The sequence below is a fragment of the Manacus vitellinus genome, unplaced genomic scaffold (genome assembly GCF_001715985.3).
Source record: "Manacus vitellinus isolate BGI_N305 unplaced genomic scaffold, ASM171598v3 scaffold_52_pilon, whole genome shotgun sequence".
In the NCBI taxonomy this organism is placed as follows: Eukaryota; Metazoa; Chordata; class Aves; order Passeriformes; family Pipridae; genus Manacus; species Manacus vitellinus.
Window position 1 is genome coordinate 4,434,953 of NW_021940628.1, and position 24,683 is coordinate 4,459,635.

Below are 24,683 nucleotides of genomic sequence, written 5' to 3' on the forward strand. Positions count from 1 at the left end.
GCAGAGACACAGCTCCCTGTGGGATAAGCCCCTCCTGAGCAGAGACACACTCCCTGTGGTGTAAGCCAGTCCCTGAGCAGAGACACAGCTCCCTGAGGGATAAACCAGCTCCATCCAGGAACAAACACAGAGCTGTCTTGATCCCGGACCAGACCCAGCTCGAGGGAGAACTCTGCTCCTGTGCCTCCACCTTCACTCAGGTCCTGCCCTGCATGGACTGGGGTGCCTGGAGGGAGCTGAGAACGACCCCAGGGGATCAGAGGAGCAGCAGAACGGATGAACCCTTGGCTGTTTCAAGGGCCACACACACTCTGAGGGCTCAGTGACACCCCTGTCCCAAGGCCCCTTTCCCAAGGCTCTCCCCATCAGCAGGGGTTACACAAATACACAGCAGCACCACAACAGCAACTCCCCACCCTGAGGGAAGCAAAGCTCAGTTCCACAGCAGCACCAAGGTCCTGACCCGGGGGCTGTGAGCAGCACCTGGCCCTCACCCCTCTGCACTGCTCCAGGGACAATCCCACCAGCTCATCCCTGATCCACGGGCAATCTGCCAGCAGCAGCAGAACCCAGGGACATCCCAGTCCTGCCTTGCACAGCTGGGGATTGGAGCCTGGCACTCCCTGCAGCCACAGCCACTCCTCAGTCACAGCCACCCGAGGAGAGAAAGCACCAAGGGAACCTCCCGGGGGCCACGGGACAAGGAACTGCTCCCGTGCCAACGGGGAAGACTCCAGCAAAGTCCTCATAAAACAGGTGGACAGTAAAAAGCACCAGGAGTCAAAGTTTGGACTGAACGAACCATGGGAAGAGACAAACATGGAACTTTTATTGTTTATGTACAAATGACAGAAGTTTGTATTAAAAAGAGAATCCACCCAAAGTCAGTGACAGCAAAGAGCAAGCTGGCTCTGAGCTCTGGCCCTTCCTACACCTAAATCACTGTGGAATCTTGGGAGATGGTGTTTAAAATGAAAGAGAAAAGGGTCAAACCACCTTCTCTGCTTGAGTAAGAATCAAACAAGCTGCTCCACAAAATGAAGAACCTTCCACTACACGGATTAAACAAAGAAACTCAAAGTCGACTTTTAACTATACACTTTGGCTTTAAAAAAACCACAATAAAACCAACAAAAAACCAAACCAAACCTACAAAGCTAAATATCAGCAACAAAAGTAATCTAAGTCTCACAACATGGATGGGACACACAATTCTACCCCAGTTTCAGTGGCAAAGGAAATGCCTCTCTGAGGGTCTGCAGGTGGCAGGGGGGCAGCAGCATCAGCCATTTCAGCAAGTTCCCGACCAAGGTGGAAGCACAGAACAGTCAGGAATTCAGGACTACTACTACTACCTACACCACCTTAGTCTTCCTGCAACTCAGGTGATTTAAAAATGACGCAAAGTACATGGTCCAGGATTTCCTCCCCCCATCCAAGTCCCTCAGAGTGAGTCACTCCAGCTGCAGCTGCCATCCTGCTTCAGGGCTTCTCAGTGGGGAGTCACAGACCAAAATCCTAGGAGCATCAGCACTCATGGCTCTAGTAGTCCTGCAGAGAAAGGACAGCACAGGCAGGTTAACACCTTCCCACCTCTGATTCTGCTCATGGAGTTGGGGGAGCTCAGTCCTCTCTCATCTCACACACCATTAGTTGCAGGCAAACCAGATTTTTTTTTCTTGTAGCTAAACATTGAAAAGGATGAAGCCTTCCAACCCCAAGCATCAACTCAAACCAGATGTTTTCGATGCTCCAGGTAATGACAAGGTAACAGGGTGCAAATCAGCTTTTTCCAGAAGTGCACAGGAGTTACCTGTGACCCTGTCTCAGAACAGCCCAGCTGGGCTCAGCTGCTGCTACAGCCACAGGACAGTGCTGATCTCACACTGTGACACTCCTCAAACAAGAACTTAAATGACAGCCCAGGGAGGGTTTTTTAAGCTTAGGAGTCAGGCAGCCCCTCGGGTGTAGAGTGAGCAATGAAAACACGGACAGAGCACAGATACTTACGGCTCTTGGCTTTTTGTTTAACTTGAGATCAATCCTGTGGTTGGAGAGACAAGAGAAACGTCCATGTCAATACCTGACCCGACACCAGAGCTACTGCACAGGGCACAGCTACGACAGAGACTACGGTTAATCCATCCATTCCCAACTGGCTGAGCCAGGGCGCTGTCCCAGGATTACTGGGAATGAGAGCAGCAGGAGAGTGGAGCCGTTATTATTTGCCAAAAAGCAGATTCCATCCACTCCCAGACAGAGTTAATCAAGGGGCACAATCAATCACAGGGCAGTTAGGCAGGTGAAGGGGGGACTACGCATGCTCTATGTTAATTTAATCTGTCAGGGGTGTAACTATGCCACAGGTAATTATCCAGACATAGTGGGAGGGTTATTTACTCGGATAGAGAGAGGAGTTAGGGTGACAGGGATTATATGAGCCAAAGGTATTGAGCTTAGTACATTTTTCCAGAAGGAAATATCGAAGTCTATACTAATCTCCTTAAGCAGCAAAGCCAGAAGAATCAGTTTTTAAACTAAGTTTTAAAGTTAAAAAGTTTTATCTATTTAAATATGAAACAGAAAGGTAAAGAAGAGTGAAGTTAATTTAATTTTTGCTGAAGTTATTAAATAAAATGTTACCTCCATCACGCTTTTCTGTTTTTAAAAAAAACTTCCCAGCCTAACCTAATATACATACCTACAATTAAACAGATAAACTAGGGGTTAGCGAGGTCTCAAAAGGCACATTGGTGTCTACACACTAACAACACAGCACAAGTACTAATTCAAGTCAAACTTACTCAAAGTCATAATCAAACATGCCAGACGGGCTGAGGGGCAGCATTTGAAAGGAAGAAAGCAATAGAAATTAATATACTAATGAATTAAATCAATTAGTTGATTAGCCACCCTAGCAAGATTGCTAAAAAATAAAATAAATAATAAAGCCAGTGTTCAAACGCCATCAAGTTCTTCAGGTATCTTAACCAGGACTGGGCACAAAAAGCACTCTGGAATGGCAATCCAGAGTCCCCCTCCCCACCGGATCTCTGGGAACAAGAGGTTAGCACAGAGGTGGGGTTGGCTTACAGAGGGGATTTTAGGAGCTGAGAGGGGCAGCTGCCAGACCCTGAGAGTGCAGAGCTCAGGGCTGGGAGAGGAACCCGTGGGCTTGGAAAACCAAAGAGGGGGGTCAGGGAGCAGGGGTGGGCTGGGCTGCCAGGGCAAGGCAAAGGTGGTTCAGGCAGAGGCGACAGAACTTGGTGCCCAACTCAGCACCAGGCTGTTCCTCCCCACACCCCCCCAGCTAACGAGGGACCAGAGTTATTTGGCCAGAGCTGATTAGTTTAGTGACAGTCCCACCCCTTCCACAGGTGCCACAGCACAGCCTTCAGACTCAGCTCTGCCCACAGCTGACACTGGCTGGGAAGGCTTGACCGTGGAACCCCATTTCAGCCCTGCTTTGCTAAGACCAAACACTTGTTAGCCATGGAAATGGCTGAGCACACAGAAAATACCCATCCTGGCCTCCCTGTGGTGCTGGAGGGAGCAGAGGGTGACAGCAGAGGCTCTGTAACCTCCACCCTGTGTGTAGCTGAAGCTGTGTCCCGTTGACCCCGTGCTGCCCAGTCTGCCCCAGTTCCCCACAAGGAACCCCAGTGAGGCCGTGCTCCCTCCGGGGCCTGTTCCCAGCACCTCCCGGCTCCCCAGGAATGGGGGAGTGGAACCCAGAGGTGTGCTGGTGAATGGAAGAGCTTCTGAACAAAGAGAAACGCCAACATTTCGTTTTATTTTTCTCTTTTTCATGCCAGGACACTCAGGACACAGACCCATAGGTCTGGCTGGAGTGGGGCCTGTTAACGCTCTTGCTGCACACTCAGGTCACTGGGATGGGGTTGTTGCTGGGTTTTTTTAACCTAAATATACTTGAAAATTGTTTGGTCTTGTCTGCCAAAATTTAGGGGATAGTCAGTAACAGCAATCACAATTTTAACAGAGCTTTTATTACAGAAAAATTTAATTGTCTTGTTTTAATTATCTATCTGGCCCCGTTAAGCATTACAAACAGTCCATTCCTGCCTCCCTGAGCCCCTCAGCACTGCAGGTGTGTCTGACAGGCCCTGGGGACATGGAGCTGCCCCAGCTGAGCAGAGCAGGGCTCCTCTGTCCAACAGCCTGACCTGACAGCAGCAGCCACAGCTGCAGAGGGGAGGAATGGGAAGGAACCCAGAGCCACACAACCTGTCGAGGGGCAGCTTCCCCCAGCTCCTGTCGCTAAAATCCGGGTTTATGGAATGGAGCAAAGGGATTTACATCATTTACAGCACCTGCCCTGCACCCCACCATGTTGCTGGCCATGGTTTGTCCAGGGAAGTGCTTGGGAGAGTATTTTATAATTTGTTTGAAATGACAATTTTCTTAAGCTGTACTTCAGTTTTACAGGTTGTTTCTCTGGACTTGTTCACGGATGTAGTTTCTTGTGTTATTCCTGAACTTCTTCCAAATATCTACAGGCAAAAAAAGAGATTTGAACTTCTTTGGATTCCCAGCTCGTGAGGAACCAAAGGGACATCCAGTCCTTTTGGGTGTTTGCCCAATTCGGGCTGCTGTAGGAAGGAAATTCTAACCTAAGAATTAAAGACACGCTAATGACTCAACACCTAATGAAGGAGAAAAAAGAGTTAAGCATTTTTCAAGCAGTGTACCTACCTCATGTCCCCACCCCAAATGCCCCCAGCCCCCCTTGTAAACTTTTACCACTTTAAACCACTTCTCTCTTTAACTGCATGGGCAAGTCCCTTAAAGAGGAAGCCCATCTCTTCCCAGAGCCAACAGTTCAGAGTCAGCACGGGCACTCTGGAGTTTTAAAAGCTCCATTACTTCTATTAATCCTTAGGTCCCAGCTCCAGAAATCTTTCCAGGAAGGTGCAGCTCTGCAGTGTCTCCTCTCCATGGATTTCCATGTTTTTCCCTGTTCAGGGCCTGACTCACAGGCCCTGTCACTGCAGGGTCTGAGCCACCAGCCCATCACCCTCATCACACCTTAGGGGCAGAGCTGGACAGATAAATCCAACCAGAAAGAGTTCTGGGAATGTGTTTCAAGTGAATTTCGGGTCAGTTTAATAACAAACACTCTGAGGTGAAGGTGACACAGCAACTCCTCTTTGCCAACACAGAGACTGGGCTGGGATATGAGAGCTGGAAGGCATTGGAGTGGAAATCCAGATACTGGGAGTGCCCACAACCCCCAAAACATTCCCATTTGCTTTCCCCCCTCCTCCAAAGAAAGCACTGACATTCCTGTCTTACTGGGATCTGCAGAAACCAAGCAGCAAGAACAGGAGGTCAGGACCTGCTGGAAGGAATCAGCTTTATCCTCCTGGAGAGAAAGCAGAGCTGGAGAAGCTGCCCAGCACAGCTGTGCCACAGATGGAGGGAGCACCCTGTGCTGCTGGTTTAACTTCCCCAGCACTTTCCCCAGCTCAGTACAAGGGCCCCGGGGTCCTGCCAAATGCCATGGGATGCACAGCTACAAACCAGGAAAACCTCCCCAACAACTGACCCCAAATGCCCGTTACTCCAAAGGTTACAATAAATTCAATCCAGCCCCAGCCACCTGCTCAGGTGTCGAAGAGGCTGCTGATCCCACTGACCTGTGTCTGTTTTTGTTCTTCCGCTTTTTGTGGCTGCTGTGGTGGCTCCCAGAGGAAGTGGAGGAAGCAGCTTTCTGGGGCTTCACCCCCTGCACGGAGCCATCCAGCTCTTCAGCATCCTCCTGATTGGGCTCATTCTCCTGGTTGTGGAAGTCTGGAGAAGTGTCACTCTCTGTGCCACTGCCTGGCTCCCCTAGAGCGGGACAAACCCAGGTGAGCTCCCAGCTGCCCTGGCACAGCCCTGAGTGGGACACACAACCTGGGAAACATCTCTGCAGGACAGAGGAAGCTGCTCCTCAGCACTGAGGCTCTCTGGAACCACATCCCATTTGGTGTTGATCACAGAAATGTTTTTAAATATCCTGGAGGTAAGTGGCCCCTCTCCACGTCCCTCATGACTGACACACCTAGTGATGAGGCGCTCCAGCTCTTCCAGCCTCTTCCTCCAAAAAGCAAAAACCCACTTCAATTCATTTTCTGCACAACAAACCCCTGCTGAGTGTGGAAGGTACTGAGGAAGTTCAACTCCAGTTGTTCCTCACAGCACCCACCGGAGTGGCCGGGAGCAGCCCAAGGGCAGCATCCACAGGGCCTGGGACAGGAGCCCCGAGTCCAGCCCAGATCTGGAGAGCTGAAACAGGGCTGAATGGTGGGGAGAGTGAAATTCTTCCCAAATTCCCAGAGAAATGACAAAGTGACTTACGCTTCTCAATGAGCTGGTCCTGGACTCCAGCTAAAGCACTGACAGCCTGGAAAACCGAAAGGGATGTCAAGGCAAGCAGAGATTCATTTCCCAATGCTCAGAGCACAGAGCTCAGCTCACAGACGTGTCCCTCAGAAGTGCCCATGGCCCAGAGGCACAGAGGGTGTGGAGCAGGGACAGCCAGGGGACAGCAGTGACACCAGAGACAGGGGCCCGGGGTTCTGACTGCCCTCCCACTCCCTGGACATCCAGGAAAGGGGCTCTGGAAGAGGCTGTGGGGTGGGATGGAGGTGCTCAGGTCAGGGAGACAGGGCAGGTGCAAGAGTTCCAATGGAAAAGTGGCTCTGCAGCAGCACAGGGGAGCATGGCAGGACCGGGGCACCAAGGGACAGGGATGGGGACAGAGATGGGGACAGGGAAGGAAACAGGGATTAAAACAGGAAAGGGGATGAAGATGGGGATTAGGACATAAATGGGGATAAGGATGGGGGCGGGGATGGGGACAGGGACGGTCGTGGGGTCAGGAGCATCTGCTCGTCCTGCCGGTGCCCATCCCGGCACTCACCGCTGCCGAGGTGACCGAGGACTTGCTGAAGAGCCTCTCGGCCTCCTTGAACTTGCGGTTCCTCCGGTCGTTTTTGCTGTTGGAGTTCCTGAAACAGAGACAGGCGGGATGGCGGGGCCGGGCCGGCGGGGGGGCCGGGCGGGCGGGCAGAGCCTCCGCCACTCACTTCTGGTTGGTGAGTACCGATCCCAGCCGCGGATGATGTTCCCGTACATCTGCGTGTCCTCCAGTAGCTGCCCTCGAAGGCGTAAGATCTGCCGCTCCAGGTTTGCCAGCGGTCTCCTGCCGGAACACCCGCGCGCATGGAGCAGGCCCGGCCGCGCCGCCGCCGCCGCCCCCCCGCCCCGGGCCGCCCCCCGGACCGCCCCGAGCCCCTCCCGGCGCTCACGCCAGCTCCTGCTTGCGCTTCACCAGCTCGGCGAGCTCCCGGCGGGTGTCCGGGATCTGCGGGGGCCCGCCGGCCTTGGCGTGCAGCGCGGCCATGCGGCGCGGCCTGCGCGGGCGGGCGCGCGGATACCGGCAGCGGCCGCGCGGGGGCGGCGGCGGCACCGCGGGGCGGGACCCCCGAGCCAGCCCAGCCCACCCGGGGACAGCGGCGCGGGGACAGCACGGATGGGGGCACTGGGGACACACCGGCGACTGGGACAGCACCGGGATGGGGACACCACCGGCACTGGGACACACGGCAGCGGCACGGGGACAGCGGCACGGGGACAACAGCGGCAATGGGACGGCACGGACGGCAGCGGACGGGGACACCACCGGCATGGGACACCACCGGCATGGCCGGAACACCCGGCACGGGGACACCACGGGCATGGGACATCACGGGCATGGGGACGCACCCGCACGGGGACAGCGGCACGGGGACACCACCGGCATGGGGACAGCGGCCCGGGGACAGCGGCCCGGGGACAGCGGCCCGGGGACACCACCGGCACAGGGACACCACCGGCACTGGGGACACCGCGACACGGGGACACCCGGGGGATTTACAAAGCCTTTATTTAAAAACCTCCTGGAGTAGATACAAAGGAGCTCCTCCTGCTCAAACCCCCGTCCGAAACCCCACGGCAATGCCCCGTATTTACACCGTCAGTGTTTCCAGCCGCGGGTACGAGAACGGCCGGCGGACAGTCCGTACACGGCAGGGACCAACAAACAGGTGCGGCCACAAACACCCCGCGAAGTGTGGGAAATACACATTTAACATAAAGCCACGGGGAGGAGACAGCAAAGACTATGCAACCCCCAGTGAGTGGGATTGGTGCTTCTCTTCCTAAACGCGATTTCTTTACAGGGGGAGACTGAGTTAAACAAGGAACTAAGGTAAGTTTTTTATAAAAAGAGAACTTAAATAGTGCAAACTCTGGTTCAAACGTGTCACCACATCGAAGGAGTTTCCGTGTGACAAACAAACGCTGTGGCAGGGTGGGATCAGAAATAACAGCTCCAGCTTTTGACCCAGACACTCCACATTCAAGGACAGCGTCAGCATCGAATGTGGGAACATGTGGGCAGACCCTGCCCTCAGCCCCCGTCACAGCCTAGTCACCTGAAATCCCAGGAAGTGTTTAAATTCTGTTTCACATTCCCTTGTGATTTCCAGGCAAAAATCCAGTGAAATGCCCTCCCTCAGTCACCATGAGGCAAATTAAATACCCAAAACATACAAATACAGGAGGGGCTTTGCCACATTTCTGCCCTTTCAGCAGTGACCTGGATAAATTCTCCTGTCAGAACTTCCAACAGGCAGAAGAATTTGGCAAACTACTGAACGGGACGTGCATCAGGGACTCTCTAACTAACATTTCAGTCTGTAGGATTTTCAAAGGGCTATAACAAAACAGGTCATAAAAATAATTTTCCAGATGTCATCTGTGTTTGACATGGTTTGCTGGCACTGTGTGTGCAGGGTTTCCAGCACCAGTGCTTTCATGTCCAGGTGCTCTTCTGCTTGTTGGGAGACAAATAAAATGAAAGTAAAGCTGTATTTCCTGATATGCAAAACCTATAAAAGATGAATAATCAGCAAAGTCCCCCAAAACAAACTGTGAGAACAGACCAGCAACAGAAAAAGGACTTTAAGGCAACAAGAGGCATCAGTGCTGTGATGCTCCGTGGTCATCCCGTTCAACTGCAAAGAGTTTCTCTCCTCTGCCCTTCTCCAACTTCCTCCTCATCTGTTAACTGTCAGACTCTTCTTCCTTTTCCTCATCCTCATCATCGTCCTTTGCATTGGCCTCAGACTTATCTGAGGATTCGTGGAGCAGGACGTACTCCCTGCTGCTGAACCCGAACTTGAGCACGTCCTTCTCCTTCAGTTCGTAGTAGCGCTGGGGCTCGATGCGCTGGTTGTTGAGGAAGGTGCCGTTCCCCGAGCCCAGGTCGATGATGTAGGGCCTCACCCTGCGGCCCACGGTGCCATCAGCTCGGGTGTACTCCACCAGCCTGCAAAACACAAACACTCAGTCACAAGAGAGGCACAGAGAACATGCCCCAAAGGCAGGTGAGACAGAAATCGTGCTCCACGAGCGAGTGGGTTTCTGCAGAGAGCAGAACAGGCCGAGGAGAGCAATGAGAAACTGTGTGTGGCAGAGCAGGTTCTGAGAGGCTGCAGCATCCCCTAAGCCTCTGGTGATTTCACACAGCAACTCTTGCACTGGGAGAGATAATGTTCCCCAAGAGAGCACTGCTGCTGGCAGCAGCAGCACCCCCCTGCTGAGTCAGAGCGAGAGAGCAAAGCAACAAACCTCTCCTTGAAATGCTTTCACTGCCAATCACACCTAGTGTGATTCCAACCCGGGTTCACACCCTACCCTGTGTCTAACCCCACCGTGTCATTTTTCTACTTGTGGCTAAATAAGAGGAATTAAAGGTATCTTTGGGTCACTGCTGGGAGAACCCATGGCAGTCACACAGAAATTTAATTTCTAAAGTAATGTAAGCGTAGAAGACCCTTCTGGAAATTTTACTATGAAGAGATTTGAGTTTTTCGCTTAAGGAAGCTTTCCTGCCTGGAAAAAGGCATCTTTCCCAGAGACAGTTTTAAATGTTTTCTCCTCCTGCATTCCAGAGGAGCTGACTCCCAGGTATGAGAGATGAGTTCTTGCAGACATGTCTGAAGGCCCCACAGGGGAGTGGGGGGGCCAGGGGTGACAAAAGCCCTGAGAAGAACAGGGAGTGTGTCTCTTCCTCAGGCCAAGTGCAGACTCGTGTTGGTATGTTGAGCGTCCCCACGTTTGGAAAACAAATTCCCCTAAACCCTTCCACTGCCTGGCCCTCACACAGACCGACAGCCGTGCACTGCAGAGGGTTTGGTCTGTGCTTCATCCCTCCCAGGGGCTCACCGGTACTGGAAGACGGCGTGCTGCTTGGAGCAGGAGGGGTGGTCGATGGGGATGTCGGCGATGCGGCGGTGCCGGCCCAGCAGGTAGGCGCTCTGCCGGTGGATGTACATCACGGGCAGGAACTCGTCGTTCTTGAAGGGGTACAGGCGCCAGCGCGTCTTGGGCACGCGCGCCTCGGGGGGCTCGCTGTACTTGATCACCACCCCCCGGAACGTGTTGGTGTCCTCCAGCAGCGCCCCCGACAGCTCGAAGCTCGGCTTCTCCTTGTTGGCGGCCGCCTTCTCCTTGGGTTTGCCCTCGGGCGGCCGCAGCTCGGGGTTGTGCTCGGCGCTGCCCTGCCGGTGCTCCCGCCGCCTCTCGTTGTAGAGCTCCCTCTCCGCCTGCTGCTCCCGCAGGGTCTGCGCGTCCCGCTCGTGGCCTCGAGCCCCCAGGTTCTTCCTGCGCTCCGAGTGGTCCCTGTGCCGGTCCCGGTCCCCGCTCCGGTCCCGCCGCTGCTCCTGCTCTGACGAGTGCCTGGGCTTGCGCTCCTCGTTGCCCCTGCGGCCGTGCTCGTCCCGCTCCTGCAGGGCACAGGGACAGGCTCTGGGTCCGAGCGAAACCCCAACCCCACACACCGACAGCACGCTCTGGGGCAGGCGTGTCCAGGTCTGATACAGCGCCAGACAAACGGATCTCCTGCCCAAACGACTCCCGTTCCCACAATTTGCACCGACTGAAGCACAAGAAACAGGCGGTATCGCCAGCTCTGGGCTCAGAGAGCAGCTGCCAGGGACGTCCGTGCCGCGGCACAGGCTGGGCTCGCACGGGTGCTCCGGTCACCGCTGGCACGGCCTGGGGTGGGCAGACCCGTCCAGACCCCCCTCCGCTCAGGGACGGGCTGCAGGGGCCGCAGAACCGAACTGCCGAATGAGGAGGCGCCTCCCGTGCCCGGGCACGGTCGAGTCTACCGGGAACAGCCACCGGGCCAGCGCCGCACCGACAGCACCCTTTACCTGCTTCACCCTCACGGTGCCGTGGTACGGGCTGCGGCTGCGGCTCCCTCCTGCCGCGGGGCGAGGCGGCTCCTTTCCGCTCCGACCGGGCTTTCCTCCGCCGGGGGCGGACCTGGAAAACAACGGAGGGGGGGTGAGCGGCGGGGCCGCGGGCCGTGCGCGGGGGCCGAGCAGCCGGGCCTCCCTACCTGCTGCCGCGGCTTGCCCCCGCCCCGCTCCTCGCTCGGCGGCGACGGGCTCCCCGGGGGGCTGCGCCGTCGGCCTTCACGGGCCGCGTCCCTCGCCGCCGCTCCGCCGCCCGCTCCCCCCCCGCCTCCATGGGGCCGTGCCGAACGAAGTGCGGCCACTTCCGGCCTCGCGCCACTTCCGCCGCCTGAGCGCTGCTGCGGCTGCGCGGGGCGGCGGCGTCGCGCGTCGCCACGGCAACAGCACCCTTGGCCGCCATTGGGCGCCCCGCCGGAGTCGCTGCTGCGACCTTACTGCCCACACAGCTGATCAGCCGGCGGGCGACAGGGCCTCCGCGGGTGGTGAGCGGGGACAGGGGCACGAGGAACACGCGCTCTGCCGCGGCGAGCGGGCCGAGGGCGCCGCGTCCCCCCGCCGCTCCTACCGCGCTCTCCTCTCCGGCCCCCGGCAGGCCCTCGGCGAAGACGACCCCCTCGCCGCCGCCCCGGACACCCGGGCGCGTTCAGCCCCTCCCCCGAAGCACCCGTCAGGAGTCTGAAACCCTCCTGCCGCCGCGACGTGAGCGGGCCGGGCCGGCCGCAGGCGGCCCGGCGGGCCCCGGGGCGGCCCATAACGCTTCTGCTTCTCTGGCAGGGAGTGGGAGGAGGCGCAGAAGCTCTGGGTACAGGAGGTGTCCACCGCGCCCAGCACCCGCCGGGACGTCGTGCAGCTGCAGGAGCAGCTGGACCGGCAGCTGCAGCAGCGGCAGGCGCGGGAGACCGGGCTGTGCCCCGTGCGCAGGGAGCTCTACACACAGTGCTTCGGTCAGTGCTCCTCCCACCGCTGACACGCCAAGGACAGGGCTGGCAACACGTGCTGACACGTGCAGAACAGCTCAAAATCCTTTTAGTTGTACTTACCCAACAGTTCATTTAAAATAGCTCAGAAGCCTGTCTAACTCACACACTGACAGCACACGACGCTGGTCTTCCAAATGCAAGGGGTGGCCATGGGTTGGAGCAGGATCCCCTAGAGGCTTCCCTGTAACTGCAAAAAGTCATTACACGTTCTTAGGTGTTCCCTGTTACAGCTTTAGGGGATCAGCACCACTGCTGTTGCTTGAGGGGCTGCACCATCACTCTTTTATCTGCTGTTCCTGTGGAGCAGAGAACGGTCAGAGGGGCCCTGTGTGTGTGCAGCACTCCCAGAGATCGTGCTGCAGGTGCTGTGCCTCCCTTGCAGACGAGCTGATCCGGCAGACGACGGTGAGCTGCGCGGAGCGGGGGCTGCTGCTGCTGCGGGTGCGGGACGAGCTGCAGCTCACCCTGGCCGCCTACCAGGCGCTGTACGAGAGCAGCGTGGCCTTCGGCGTGCGCAAGGCGCTGCAGGCAGAGCAGGGCAAGGCCCTCATGGAGAAACGGGTGAGTCGGGGGTGCTGCCGCGGGATGGCAGCAAAGACCATCAAAACGCCCGGCTCGCAGTCCTCGGGCTCTGCTGCGCTCCTGAAGCCTGGTTCTGTTGTATCTGAAATGCTTTAGAGACTGTACCACACACCACTTTTAACTGAAAATTGACTATTCATCAACAAAACTTGAGAGATCCGTGCTCTTTCCCAAGATTGCAGAGCTGGAAGAGGAAAGGAGGGAGCTGGAAAAGCAAGTGAGTGAGGAGAAAGCCAAATGTGAGGCTATTGAACAACAAGAAGTAGAACGGCGAGAGATAGAGGAGAAGAAACACAACGAGGAGGTTCTGTTCCTCAAACGGACAAACCAGCAGCTGAAGGTCAGTAAAAAATCCACTAACTGGGCGTCAAGTTGTCTCAGTAATCACAAAACTTGCTGTTCCCAGCTCCTTTACTCCCAGAGTCAGTTTGTGTTCCAAATGCTACAGAGCCAAATATTTAATTTAGCTCACATAGTCCAACCTGAAATCAGAGAATTCAGACCACTGTTTCAACAGCTTTTATTTAATTTCCCCCTTGATGCTTTACATTCTAAGCTGAGTGTCTCAGTGCACAGAGCCAAGGCCAGCTCTGTTCTCCTCAGAATGCAACAACTGGGCATGCCAGGAACGACAAGCTAATTTATAAAACATGTAGTAAGGAATGGAATGGCTGGGGAACAAACCTGGCCTGGCTCTCCTGGCAGCAGTGCAGGATCCCTCAGTTCCTCGATGTGAACATCCAACAGTTTAGTCCCTCAGCACTGCAGGTTTATTTCTTAGGTTGAATCTAATTTGCCTCACTGTCTCATTTGTTTTTCAGACACAACTTGAAAGCATCATTGCAGCAAAGAACTAATTGTTTTGTTGTCCTCGAGGCAGGCTCAGAAAAGCTGTCAGAGCAAGAAGCTTGCAATTAGTGACAAAGAATTGTCTTCCTACAACGATCTTGAGTTTTCACTTACCAGTAACTGAAGGCAGCATTACTGTGTTCTTTCTTTCTTTCTCTTGAAGAGTTGAAATTCAAGAGCTTCATTAATTACTGCTCCCTCTTTCAGTGCCATCTCAGCAGTCAGCTCTTTGAGCAGTGTCTGGGACTTGCCTGTTGGTAATGTGCTAATGACCTTCAAAGTAAAACCTAATAAACATTTTTAAATGCAAACATCTCTCTGATATTATTAATTTGAAAATGTTGTAGAAAATTCAGAAACAATATAAAGGTGTCTACAAGAATTGCAAGTCCCATGCACCAAGAAACGAATAGCAGATGATTCTTAGGTGTCTGGGGTATTCCTTGAGTACCTGCAAACTGGTGTCGATTGTACCTGGAAATCCCTGTCAGTGGTAAGTGAAGCACTCGCCGATGGTTTCTAGTGAGACAAAGGGACACCATGCCAGTCATGGATTCACTTTTCAGTGGAAGCAAATGAAATCTTGACTTGAGGTACCTGTGTAAGCAGCTGGTTCCACAGCAAGCAGACATGGGAAAGAGAATTCCCTGCAGTCATGTGAAAAACCCAGAAAGCCGGTTTCCAGAAAAAAACCCACCCAAAACCCACCACTGAGCAACACTGGAGGAGCTGTTTGGCCAGTGCAGGATTTGCTGGCCTGGGATGGAGATGTGGAAATACCATCAGCTCCAACTGCACAAAGAACTTTCAGATGATGCAGAAACAAAGAGGGAGATGCTGCTCCTGGGGCCAGGACAGACCGGTCACACTGGGCTTTGAACGGGAACTGCAAGTTTTATAGTAAAAAAAGCCACCGCATACTAGAACTGTTTTATGTAAAATTTAATAGAATAAGCAGCTATTGCTTATGTTTGTATTTTTTGTGCTTTGATCTTTGTTCCTCCAAGCCAGTTTTTTTCTTGTTCTTATTCTTATTTTTCACGTTGTGAGTTTCATAATACCGGACTCCAACTTTCTTGGAGCGCTGCTGCCTCTCGGCTCGTCTCCTCTGCAAACACAGACAAAACACATTAGCAAATCCCCAGCATCCATAGCCTCAATGTCTGCCACTCTCCAATGGTGTTCACATTCCACACGCCTTAAGTAAAATAAATAATTTCCAACAAAATGTTACTGATGAGAACCTATAGGGAACCCACCCACCTATGCTCTTAAAGAAGAAAGCTATGCTTCAATCTTTACATGAGTAGTAAAAGAAGCAACCTAGTGTGCAGAGTCAGGTAAGAGGGCTGTGACATAAGTTGTGACAGGACATTCATAACAGAATTCAGTCTTCACTCCCCTCCTGCTCAGGCTGAATCTCAAAGCTCTTTAGTGGTAATGGGCAATCCATGGATAAAAAAGCCACTCTATTTCCCTGCTCAGCTGTACTGCAAGAAATCACACTTACTTCTTTGGATGTGAGTTTCTTGCAAGGCTGTTCACCCAACTGGTCATCATCATCACCTCCCTCTTCTGCTTTCCTCTTTCTTTTCTTCTCTGTGCTGCCTGCAACCAGCAGAAATCACACAGTTGGGTATCTTCCAGAACACCCATTTGTTTGCAGAACTTCAGACTGGGGTCACCATCCCAACTCCTTGAGCAATGCATTCTTTTGGCCTTATTTAACAGCTTCTACCCAAACAACGTGCATGCTCCTCACCAGAGATTCAGTAGCTATTACTATGAAAGCTGCTCTCAGGAAGCAGATTGCTTCCAGCCTCAAGTAAGCCCAGGAGACTGCCACAGTCCTTTCAGAATGGGGCTCTCCCACTGACTGTGCCTTTAATCAAATTGCCTATGGCAACTGAAGCCACAGTAAAACCTACAGACTGAAGTATCTCTGTGCTTTTATAACGTCCCTACCCCCCTCACTCCCTCTTGTGTAACACCCCAGGGAGAGGGAGCTGCTCTGGCTGCAGCCTGGAGCCCAGGCTGTTGGGAACACAACATTTGCCTTCTCTGGACCTTCCCTCACCCACAGGGACATCTCCCATCACACAGACAGGTGTTCTACACCGAGGCTATAGCAGGTCAGCAGCAGCTCTGGGGTCAGCTAAAGGGACATTTAAGCAGCTTCAGGGGAAAAGAACTTGGATGCTGGAGCCAGTGGATGCTTCTCCCCCTAACTCCCTTTCTTCTCTGGTTCACAGGATTTCCCAACACGGATTAAGAACATTAACTAATCTTGTTTTACCTCTGTCTTCAGTTTCTTTGGATTCTTCAGCCTTCTGCATGGATTTTGCAAACACTTTGTCACTCAGTCCCTTAGGGATTCTACAGAAGATAAAATCAGCAATAAAAGGTTGTTGTAACACAAACCAAGAAGCCACCGGTCTCCAGCAGACCCCAGTCCCCCGTCAGCACCAAAGCCACAGTCTTTGCACCTAAAAAACATATTGCAGTACTCTTGTCTCTGGAGTTACTGGGCTTGTGTGCTGCACAAGAGACAAAATATAACCCTTAACCTTGAAATCTCCGTCCTCACAGGGCTGGTGAGTGAGCTTTGCTAAAACTGAGCTTGCTCTATGGGCCAGGATACTCTGCATGTGCACAGGGACCCACCTGGCATATCGAGGTAGGAATCAGCCTTGGTATAACCCAACATCAAGGAGAGATCCAAGGATACAATTTTGCTGCTCAGAATACCAAGAGATTTCTAACCCATAGCTTAAGAGGCAATTTTCAAAAGTGAGAACATTTTTAATTATACTGGTAAATAGCACTTCTTGGAATAACCTTTCAAAAACAAACTGCTGCTTGGCCAAATTTCCAACCCTTATGGCTAAACCAGACAAACTGTGGCTTGTGTGAGGCAGCACAGGGGAACTGTCAAGCAAGTCAGGCATGGAATGGAACTACAGCAGAGTCACATCAACCCTTTCCTCCCCTGCAAAACATTGGTCAGATTCAGGTACCTTATTGCTGAGAACCTCTTGGCTTTGGCTTTATCCAGGAATTTTTTGTATTTTGCAATCTTGTCCTCCAGAGCCTTAAGAACTGCTTTAGAACTCTCCCTGGCACCCGGTGCAGCCACCTGCGATTCCTCCTCTCCTGCATCCTGCTGTTGCTCATTCTCCTCCTTCTCCTCCTCCTGCTCTTCCTCCCCACAGGAATCACTGTCTGTCTCATCAAAGCCTGGCACATCCACAGGAACCAGGTCTTCTTCCGAGAACTGAGGTGCCACATTAATCCTGCCGAAGTTCTGCCGAACGTGGGACATGAGCTGCCTGATTTCAGTGTCTGGGTTGTTCCTCTCTTCTGGCTCCACACCTGATGCCATTGACTCAGAGACTTTCTCCTCAGTATTATCTTGGCTTGAGGTCACAGCTGCTTCCAATGCAGGAGGCTGCAAGGAAGAGTGTCATGGATATATTATCCACAAAGTCTGTCCCATCATCTCCAACTTCTATTTTTTCTCTTTGGAAAAAGCCTCCGATGACAATGTGATAATCACTGACATTTCTGGTAGTCAGCAGTGGCTCAGATATCTCTGTAAAGAGCACAGCACAAACCTGGTCCTCACTGACTTCAAGTGTCACCTGAGTGACCAGGCTTGGGCAGAGCCCAGTCACTGCCCAAGTCTCATGGCACTCTGGGAAAAGCAGCAGTGAATGCCATTAAGAAAATCAAATAATATGTAGAAGAGAAGGCATGAGCTTCACATTCTCACCTGGGAACCTGGTTCACCTGGTTCTGCATTCGGTGGCTTCACAAAGAATGGGATTCTGCCCCTCTGCCAGTCATTGAGAACCATCTTGCTCACAGTCTGCAAGTCAGGCTCACCACCCTGAAAGAACCAGGAACAATCTCTGCCCACATTTGCAGGGCACAGCGCCTTCCTAAGCCTTGTAAGCAACAGAAACGTTCCCATCTCCCATGTTCAGTAACAGGCCCCACGCTCTCCAGCCTGCAAATGCAGGAAGCTGTCACACCTTTAGCAGTTTTCCAGTCCTAGCAGCAAGTTTCTCAAGGAAGTCTTCTGTATCCTTCCAGGAATCAATTTTGTATGTCTTCCTGATGTACTCTGCTTTGGCCCTTTCCAGCACAGCACTAATATGGTCTTCGGGGCTCTTAATCTTTTCAACTTGAACCTGAAAACACAGGGTAGAGGATCAGCCCTTTGGAAGTGTGTATCCATCCCTCTGAGCCCACCCCACGGACAACAGCAAAGCTCCCCAGCCCCCCGTGCAGACACCTACCACTCCCTTCAGCACGATGTCTGTCTCCGTGTCTCCCGAGGGATAAACCACCCCGGGGCAGTCGATGAGGAAGATGCGCCGCATCAGGGTGATGTACTGCCACACCTGGAACAGAGCATTGCCACACCTGGAACAGGGCACTGCCACACCTGGAACAGGGCACTGCCACACCTGGAACAGGGCAGCAGCTGCTCTTCAGCGCTTGGTTACTGTCCTGTTTGTGAGGACGAGTCACAGAACCGGCACTGACAGAGCCTGAGCCAGCGCCTGGTTCAGGAGAGCACAGACATGGAGCACTCCCACCACTGCAGAGTGGCACAGTGGGAACCTGGGAATGCTGCCAGAGCAGTGCCTCAGAGAAGGGACTGCCCATCAGCCACTCCTTGGGCCACACAGCCCGTGCAGCTCAGTGCTGGACTTGCCAATGTCATCGGGCTGATTTCACACCAATTCTGCCTTCGAGCACGAGCTTATTTGTTTCTGTAACACAGGGATGTTCTTACCTTTGTTTCCCCTGCAATGGGGGCCACATTGCAGACCTTCTTGGATCGTAGGGTATTGATCACTGAGCTCTTGCCAACATTGGGGTAACCAATGAACCCCACGCTGATCTGCTTCTTGTCAGAGTGTAACTGGTGAGAAATAACACATCCTTGTACACACTGCAGCACTGAGCCCCAAACCCTAACAAAGCAAAACACCACACACTAACTCCCCCACCCCAACCATACAGATCCCCAGAATTGTTCTGTACCTTTCCAAACTGCCTTAGAAGCTGTATGAAAGCACCTTTGCCAAAAGGGTTTGTGAGGCTGGCGTGGAAAGCCAGTGTTGGATACTCCTGGGAAAGGACAGCAACCCAACGCTTCTGGAGAGGCAAACAGGCTGGGTTAGGGACCTGGGGCTGGAGGGGGTGACACCATCTGCTCAGAGAGGGGGGTACAGTGTCTGCACTGGGCTTACAGCTGCAATGGCCATGAACATCGCTAGGGAAGAACCTTTGAAGCATTTCCCCAACCCAACAGCTAAAAGCACTGAGTATTGTTTGTATAAAAGACAAACAATTTCCCAAAAACGCCTTCACTGCTAGCTAAAACTCATTAGTTTAACGACATAAAGCAAACCAGCTGGGGTGGATATGGATCCTAGGCAGACTAACATTTAGCATACTCTGGAGACAACAGCTGAACTGTTAAATCCAGACAGAGGAAGTAGGGAATTTGTGGCTGGTGAGTGTTGCTCAACTCAGCCAAACTTGGACAGATTTACATGGCAACTGTTACTTTTACAGCAGGCAAGCAGAGAGCTCCCAGTGCCCCAGTTGCAGTACACCCTTCCAGACCAGCATGGGGACTGGCATGGAGCTACAGCCAAGCTGCAACAGGAACAAAGAGGGTCCAAGGAATAACAGGCAGGACTGTGCTTACAGTAGCCCAGGTAGGAACGAGATCACATTTGTTCAGGACAAAAATGAGATGTTTCCAGTGTTTCTCCTTTTTCAGATAAGATTCCACATGAGGGGAACGAGTGCCCATGGGATCCCTGGCATCAAGAACCTGAACAACAACATCTGACGAGTCGATCACCTGAAAAATAAAAAAATCACACAGAAGGAAAGGATTTTACAGAAAGCAAGACATCTGTACCTCCCAAGTGAAAACTAGTCAGTTTTGAAACTACAGCATTAATTTAAAAATCTCGTATCCTTCACAAACAACTGCTACTTCCCCTCAGACCTGTGAAGCTCAGACTAACACCCACTGATGCTCCACTCTCCCCTCTCCTAAATCCCCTCCAAATTCAGGCTGGACAGCTGAATAGCTTTACCTGTTCTTATGCACCAGGGAAAGAAAACAGCGCACCCAAATGTGAAAAAACCAATTGCTTCAGTACACAACCCCCCAGTGTTTGTCATCCATTCAGCAGCAATTCCCTTCTGCCATTTCATAATGGATCAGGGTATAAAGGATGTTTTCTGGATCAATATGAAACACACAACCAAGCAGGAACCTGCTGTTAGTCCACTAAGCATCTACAGCAGGGAGCTGTCATTTTACAACTTGCTTCAAGCCAAGTGAATTTGTTTCACAGCTTTTTCCTGCAGTTTTGGCAGCCTCTTACTGAAATCTGTTTTGCTCGATCATTCCCAGTGCTTTTAGATCCAAATGAAAAGGTTTTAAGCTACATTCAGAAATTCAGAGCAAAAAGTCAAGCAATTTCACACCTAACAGTCAGAGAGAGAGCATAAACTCTCAGTCTTCATTTCTCTAGCAGCCAAGGTGGCTCACAGGGAATTAAGGGTCAGAGCTCTCCCAAGACGAACCCATCTACACACCAGATGTTTTTAGCCAAAAGAAACTTCAGGGAACACGACTGGTTTACTTGTGGTGAAGCCCCAGGAATCCAAGAGAAACTGTTATCTTTGCTTTGCCAGTCCTCTAGATAATGTATTTTAACAATGTTTGTTCCAGTAGGACAAGAGCTCAAGAATCAAGCTCAGTCACGCAGAGATTTGGAAATGAAACTCTGTTTTCTCCTAGAGCTTCTCTCACTGTTGCTGTACAGGATTTCAGTGCTGTGCTGCAGCCCCTGCCTGTGCCACAGACGTGACTCTGCTGCGAATTCCAAATGCCACTTACCTTGTAGAGCTCACCCCAGATTCTTCTGGACTGTCCTTTCTTAAAGATTTCCTCTTGTGCTTCATCCCTGGAAGACATCACCAGAGACATCAGCAACCACAGAAACAGGGTCACAGTGTTATCTTCTCTTCTCTAAAGCCTTTTACAGACAAAAGAGAAGATGAGGCCCAAGTAACAGCTGGGATTTAGCCAAAATTCCAAATTCAGCTAATCTCACTTTCCTTAGTCCTCACACAGTAACAGCATTGATAGGTGTACCAGATACTTCTTTTAAAACAAGGCTGGCTTTTCAGACAAGTAAGCAATGAATCATTTTTCCCTTCCATTCACCTTACACCAGTGTCCTCTGTCACCAGGTCTCGGTCCTTGTCCTGGTCATAAGACTCTGAGGAGGCCTCAGCATTCTCCACCAGAGCCTGCACATCACTTGCAGACAGCGTTGGTCTTTTCCTCTGTGATTTGGGGCCAAACGTTGTTTCAAATGTTTCCGTGTCAAGAATGTGAACCCTGGAGGTCTGAGGAAAAACAGGTTGGTAAAAAAAAACCACCACTTTTTCCATCTCTCGTGACATATACTGAAGAAGCCTGGAGTTCAACACAGCCCTGGAGCCTGTGACAAGTGACAGGCACGTCCATAACAATGTTTGAGTTTTCCAGCTTAAGCTTTGGGAAACATAAGAGTGGATATTTAATAAGCAACGAAACACTGTGCACTTGCCAAAGAACTATGCTTCAGTTCTTCCACCATAAATGGTGTCAAATGCAATTACAGCCACAATGATGAAAATTCAGCTGCTATCTTTGATCATTTCTTATTTTTCTAACAAGAGCATAAATCTCGCCAAATTCTCAGATTTTTGTCAGGGACAATTACCATCAAAATTGTAGATTTTTAAAGCTTGCAATGAAAGCCAACTTTTCTTGGAACAGCAAACAATTCATTGCTGAAAGCAGCAATTTGGTTTTGTAATGCACATTTTGACATAACCTTTTCTTAATTTAAGTAACATTTTTATTACATAAAACTTAAAAAGTTTCCATATGACAAAATAGCTACCAAGAGTCCAGAATAATAGTTCAGACACCATGAAAAAAACTGGCAATAACTAAAACTTGATGTACTAGAAATGAAGTCTGCATGCACAAGGATTTGTGATACAGGATAAAACACACGTTCAAATTCATCCCCAGTGTCTGCAGTGTGAAACAGGCTCAGAAAAGGTCCAGGAGCTGTTAGAGGCATTAGAACATTCAGAACATCAGCAGGCACACAAACCTATCAGAGAATATATTGTAATATGGTAATATCATAACCTATCACAGAATCCCACAATGGTTGTGTTGGAAGGGACATTGAAGCCCATCCAGTCCCACCCCTGCCATGGGCAGGGACACCTTCCACTGTCCCAGGTTGCTCCAAGCCCTGTCCAACCTGCTTTGGACACTTCCAGGGATGGGGTAGCCACAGCTTCTCTGAGAAACCTGTGCCAGGGCCTCACTGCCCTCACAGGGAAGGATTTTTGGGTAATTTCCCAATGCAAAATGGAATTTCTATTAAATAAGGTATCTTCTCACTGTTTCTTTGCCCTAACACTCAGTGCCCGCAGTGACAGGGAATCAGAACCATCCTTCCCCAAGGAATCCACTACAGCTGCCTCTCCCAAAGCTTCCAGAACTAACATTTCCCCAGACTGAGCAGAGACATGTCCACAGGTAAATGCCTCTCCCGACAGCCCCCCCTGCACAGGGAGTGACACCCACGTGTGGCTTGATCCGATCATGGAACAGGGACATGGGCAGCTTCCTTTGCTTCATGACCACCCTGTAAGGATCCTTCATCACCGTCTCCATCTCCTCCTGGAACTTCTGGAGGGACGACTGCTTGATCACACGAGTATTCCCTGCACGTAAAAACAAACACTGCACCTGGCCATTCCTCACTTAACTGCTCCACAGACCCCAGGGACACCAATAAAACAGGAACTCTCTGTCTGGGATCAAAAACACCAGGGACAAAACCAGAGGATTTTACTTGAGACTTTGGGATTCCAAATATGCACAAACAGGCCAATCCCTCTCTTTCCCACCATTTAAAGGAAATTTTAAAACTATCTCTAGGACACTTAAAATCCATGTACATGGGCAAACACCAGGGACTGACCACAGGAACCAGAATAACCACCCTTAGGGAAACCAAATGCCCAGAGCACAGCCAGAGGTGAGGGGTCCCTCAGCTCAGTCCCTGCCCCACACGGCCCTCAGACCACAACTGTGAAACAAACACCCTCCAACACACAAAGCTCAACAGTTTTTCAGCTTGATGAGTCTGGAAGCTGAACAAAACTCACCAAACCATTTGATATTTGGCTCCACCCTCGCCACTGTGCCTGGTGCCACGGTGGACTGAAACTGCAGGGGTTTGATCACTTTGCCATGTTTGTTCCTAAGGGACAAACAGGGACATGTCAGTGCACTCACCCCTTCAGCACCTGTGTGTGCCAGGCCAGGAGCACATCCGTGAAATCCAGGGAGACCCTTCACCCACAGCCAGTGCTCCAGAGTGTTCCCTGGCCTGTGCAGGGGAGTCAATCCAGCTCTGACAGCAGCAGTGGCACTCACAGCCCTGGCTCTCCCTCCAGCCTGGCCAGACCCTCCCTCCAGCTGTCTGGGTCAGCCCAGGGAGGGCTCCTGGGGTTGCAAAAGGAATCAAGGACCATTTTCTAGCAAACCCCACTCAGTTCTCTCTGGAGCCTTTTAACCAGCTCTGCAGGGCACTCATCAGCACAGTGTTCCCAAGCTCAGACCTTTAAGTTCAGCAACATTTCAAAATCCCTCCTCCTCATCTGCTGCCCAGACAGCAGGAAATGGGGCAAAACAAACCAGAATTGCTGATGTGAAGCAGGACTCCCAGAGCCCCCACAGCACAGACACGGTGGGAGCTGCTCCCCAGCCTGATCCCTGAGTGGGGCACAGGGGGAATCCCCTCAGGGGATCCCTCCATGCAGGAGCCAGGGGGAGTCAGGCTCTTCAGGCATTTGGGAAGCAGCTTTTGAGCTATGCTGCTGTGGGAAATCTGGGAATTCTGGGTGGTTTCGGGACTCATGACATTTCAGGGACACGTTCAGCTGTTCTGCAGCGCCTTTTCCAGCTGCACCTCTGGGACATGGCTGGGCTGCTTGGAGCTGTGGGCCAGGCTTGGGGCAGGCTCAGGGTGAGGCTCCCCAGCTCCCGGGGTCACAGAGCACTGACACAGGCCCGTTCCAATACCGAGCCGTTCTGCCGCCCGTCCCCACCTGCGCTCCTTCTGCCGGTACATGTTGAGGCGCCGGATGGTCGCTCGGTCCCGCATGTTGTTCCCCCCCGCGCCCCCGATTCGATCTGCAGAGACAAGAGAGGGTCAGTCAGTCCCGGCCCTGCCCGTCCCGTTCCGCCCGTCCCGGCCCACCTGGCCCGTACCGGGGTTGGTGCTGGCGCGGGAGGGGTTGATGGTGCAGCGGCCCTTGTACCGCGGCTTCACCATGCAAGTCCGGTTCCCCGTTCGGTGCGGTGTCCCTGCTCGTGCCGGTGTCGTCGGTGCGGTGGCCCGTCCGGTGTCTCCGCCGATCCGGAGTGTTCGGGCGGGCGGCCGACACCGCGCGCACTTCGGCGCGCATGACCCACTTCCGGGAAGCCGCCGCGAGGCGGCGCAGCGCAGCGGCGTCATCCGGGCGCACGTAGCGCGCCCGGTCGCCATGTGGGCAACGCGTGCCCCCCCTGCCCCCCCCTCCGGGCCCCGTGCCCCCTGTCCCTCCCGTGTCACTTTGTCCTCCGTGTCCTTTGTCCTCCGCTGTCCCCCCGTTCCGGGAGTTTGCTCCGGCCCCAAGGCGGCGGGACGCGCCTGTGCCCGGGCCCGGGGCGCTGCGGGTCTGGCCGGGTCCCTCCCGGGGCCGCGAGGCGGTTCTGAGGCCCGGCGGGGCCGCTGGCACGGGGAGCCCCCATTGTTTGGGAATGTTTGTTCATAGACACATAATGGGAATCGTT

The 24,683-nt window shown here is 52.7% G+C and overlaps 4 protein-coding genes across 4 annotated transcripts; 1 reads left to right on the plus strand and 3 right to left on the minus strand.

The window, feature by feature from the left end:
• Positions 1–806: 806 nt before the first annotated feature.
• MEAF6 (MYST/Esa1 associated factor 6) lies at positions 807–7,408 on the minus strand. Its single transcript, XM_029963068.1, has 8 exons — positions 7,330–7,408; positions 7,092–7,299; positions 6,926–7,013; positions 6,361–6,406; positions 5,658–5,850; positions 2,805–2,834; positions 2,011–2,044; positions 807–1,551 (listed from the first exon to the last, which is right to left on the minus strand). Exons 1-8 carry the CDS (start codon positions 7,406–7,408, stop codon positions 1,543–1,545), a joined length of 687 nt encoding a protein of 228 aa, XP_029818928.1. The 3' UTR covers positions 807–1,542.
• A 552-nt stretch (positions 7,409–7,960) lies between these two features.
• SNIP1 (Smad nuclear interacting protein 1) lies at positions 7,961–11,586 on the minus strand. The gene is made up of 4 exons (XM_029963069.1): positions 11,456–11,586; positions 11,268–11,379; positions 10,276–10,835; positions 7,961–9,376 (listed from the first exon to the last, which is right to left on the minus strand). The coding sequence occupies exons 1-4, from the start codon at positions 11,584–11,586 to the stop codon at positions 9,112–9,114; spliced, it is 1,068 nt and encodes a 355-aa protein (XP_029818929.1). The 3' UTR covers positions 7,961–9,111.
• DNALI1 (dynein axonemal light intermediate chain 1) lies at positions 11,585–14,034 on the plus strand. Its single transcript, XM_029963070.1, has 6 exons — positions 11,585–11,624; positions 11,759–11,978; positions 12,087–12,256; positions 12,675–12,853; positions 13,050–13,214; positions 13,696–14,034. Exons 1-6 carry the CDS (start codon positions 11,585–11,587, stop codon positions 13,729–13,731), a joined length of 810 nt encoding a protein of 269 aa, XP_029818930.1. The 3' UTR covers positions 13,732–14,034.
• Positions 14,035–14,650: 616 nt separating this feature from the next.
• GNL2 (G protein nucleolar 2) lies at positions 14,651–24,183 on the minus strand. The gene is made up of 16 exons (XM_018081385.2): positions 24,120–24,183; positions 23,957–24,041; positions 23,012–23,106; positions 22,425–22,564; positions 20,994–21,178; positions 20,664–20,730; positions 19,452–19,610; positions 18,779–18,892; positions 18,528–18,656; positions 18,025–18,129; positions 17,758–17,916; positions 17,496–17,612; positions 16,741–17,171; positions 16,020–16,099; positions 15,234–15,331; positions 14,651–14,831 (listed from the first exon to the last, which is right to left on the minus strand). The coding sequence occupies exons 1-16, from the start codon at positions 24,181–24,183 to the stop codon at positions 14,682–14,684; spliced, it is 2,178 nt and encodes a 725-aa protein (XP_017936874.2). The 3' UTR covers positions 14,651–14,681.
• Positions 24,184–24,683: the final 500 nt, after the last annotated feature.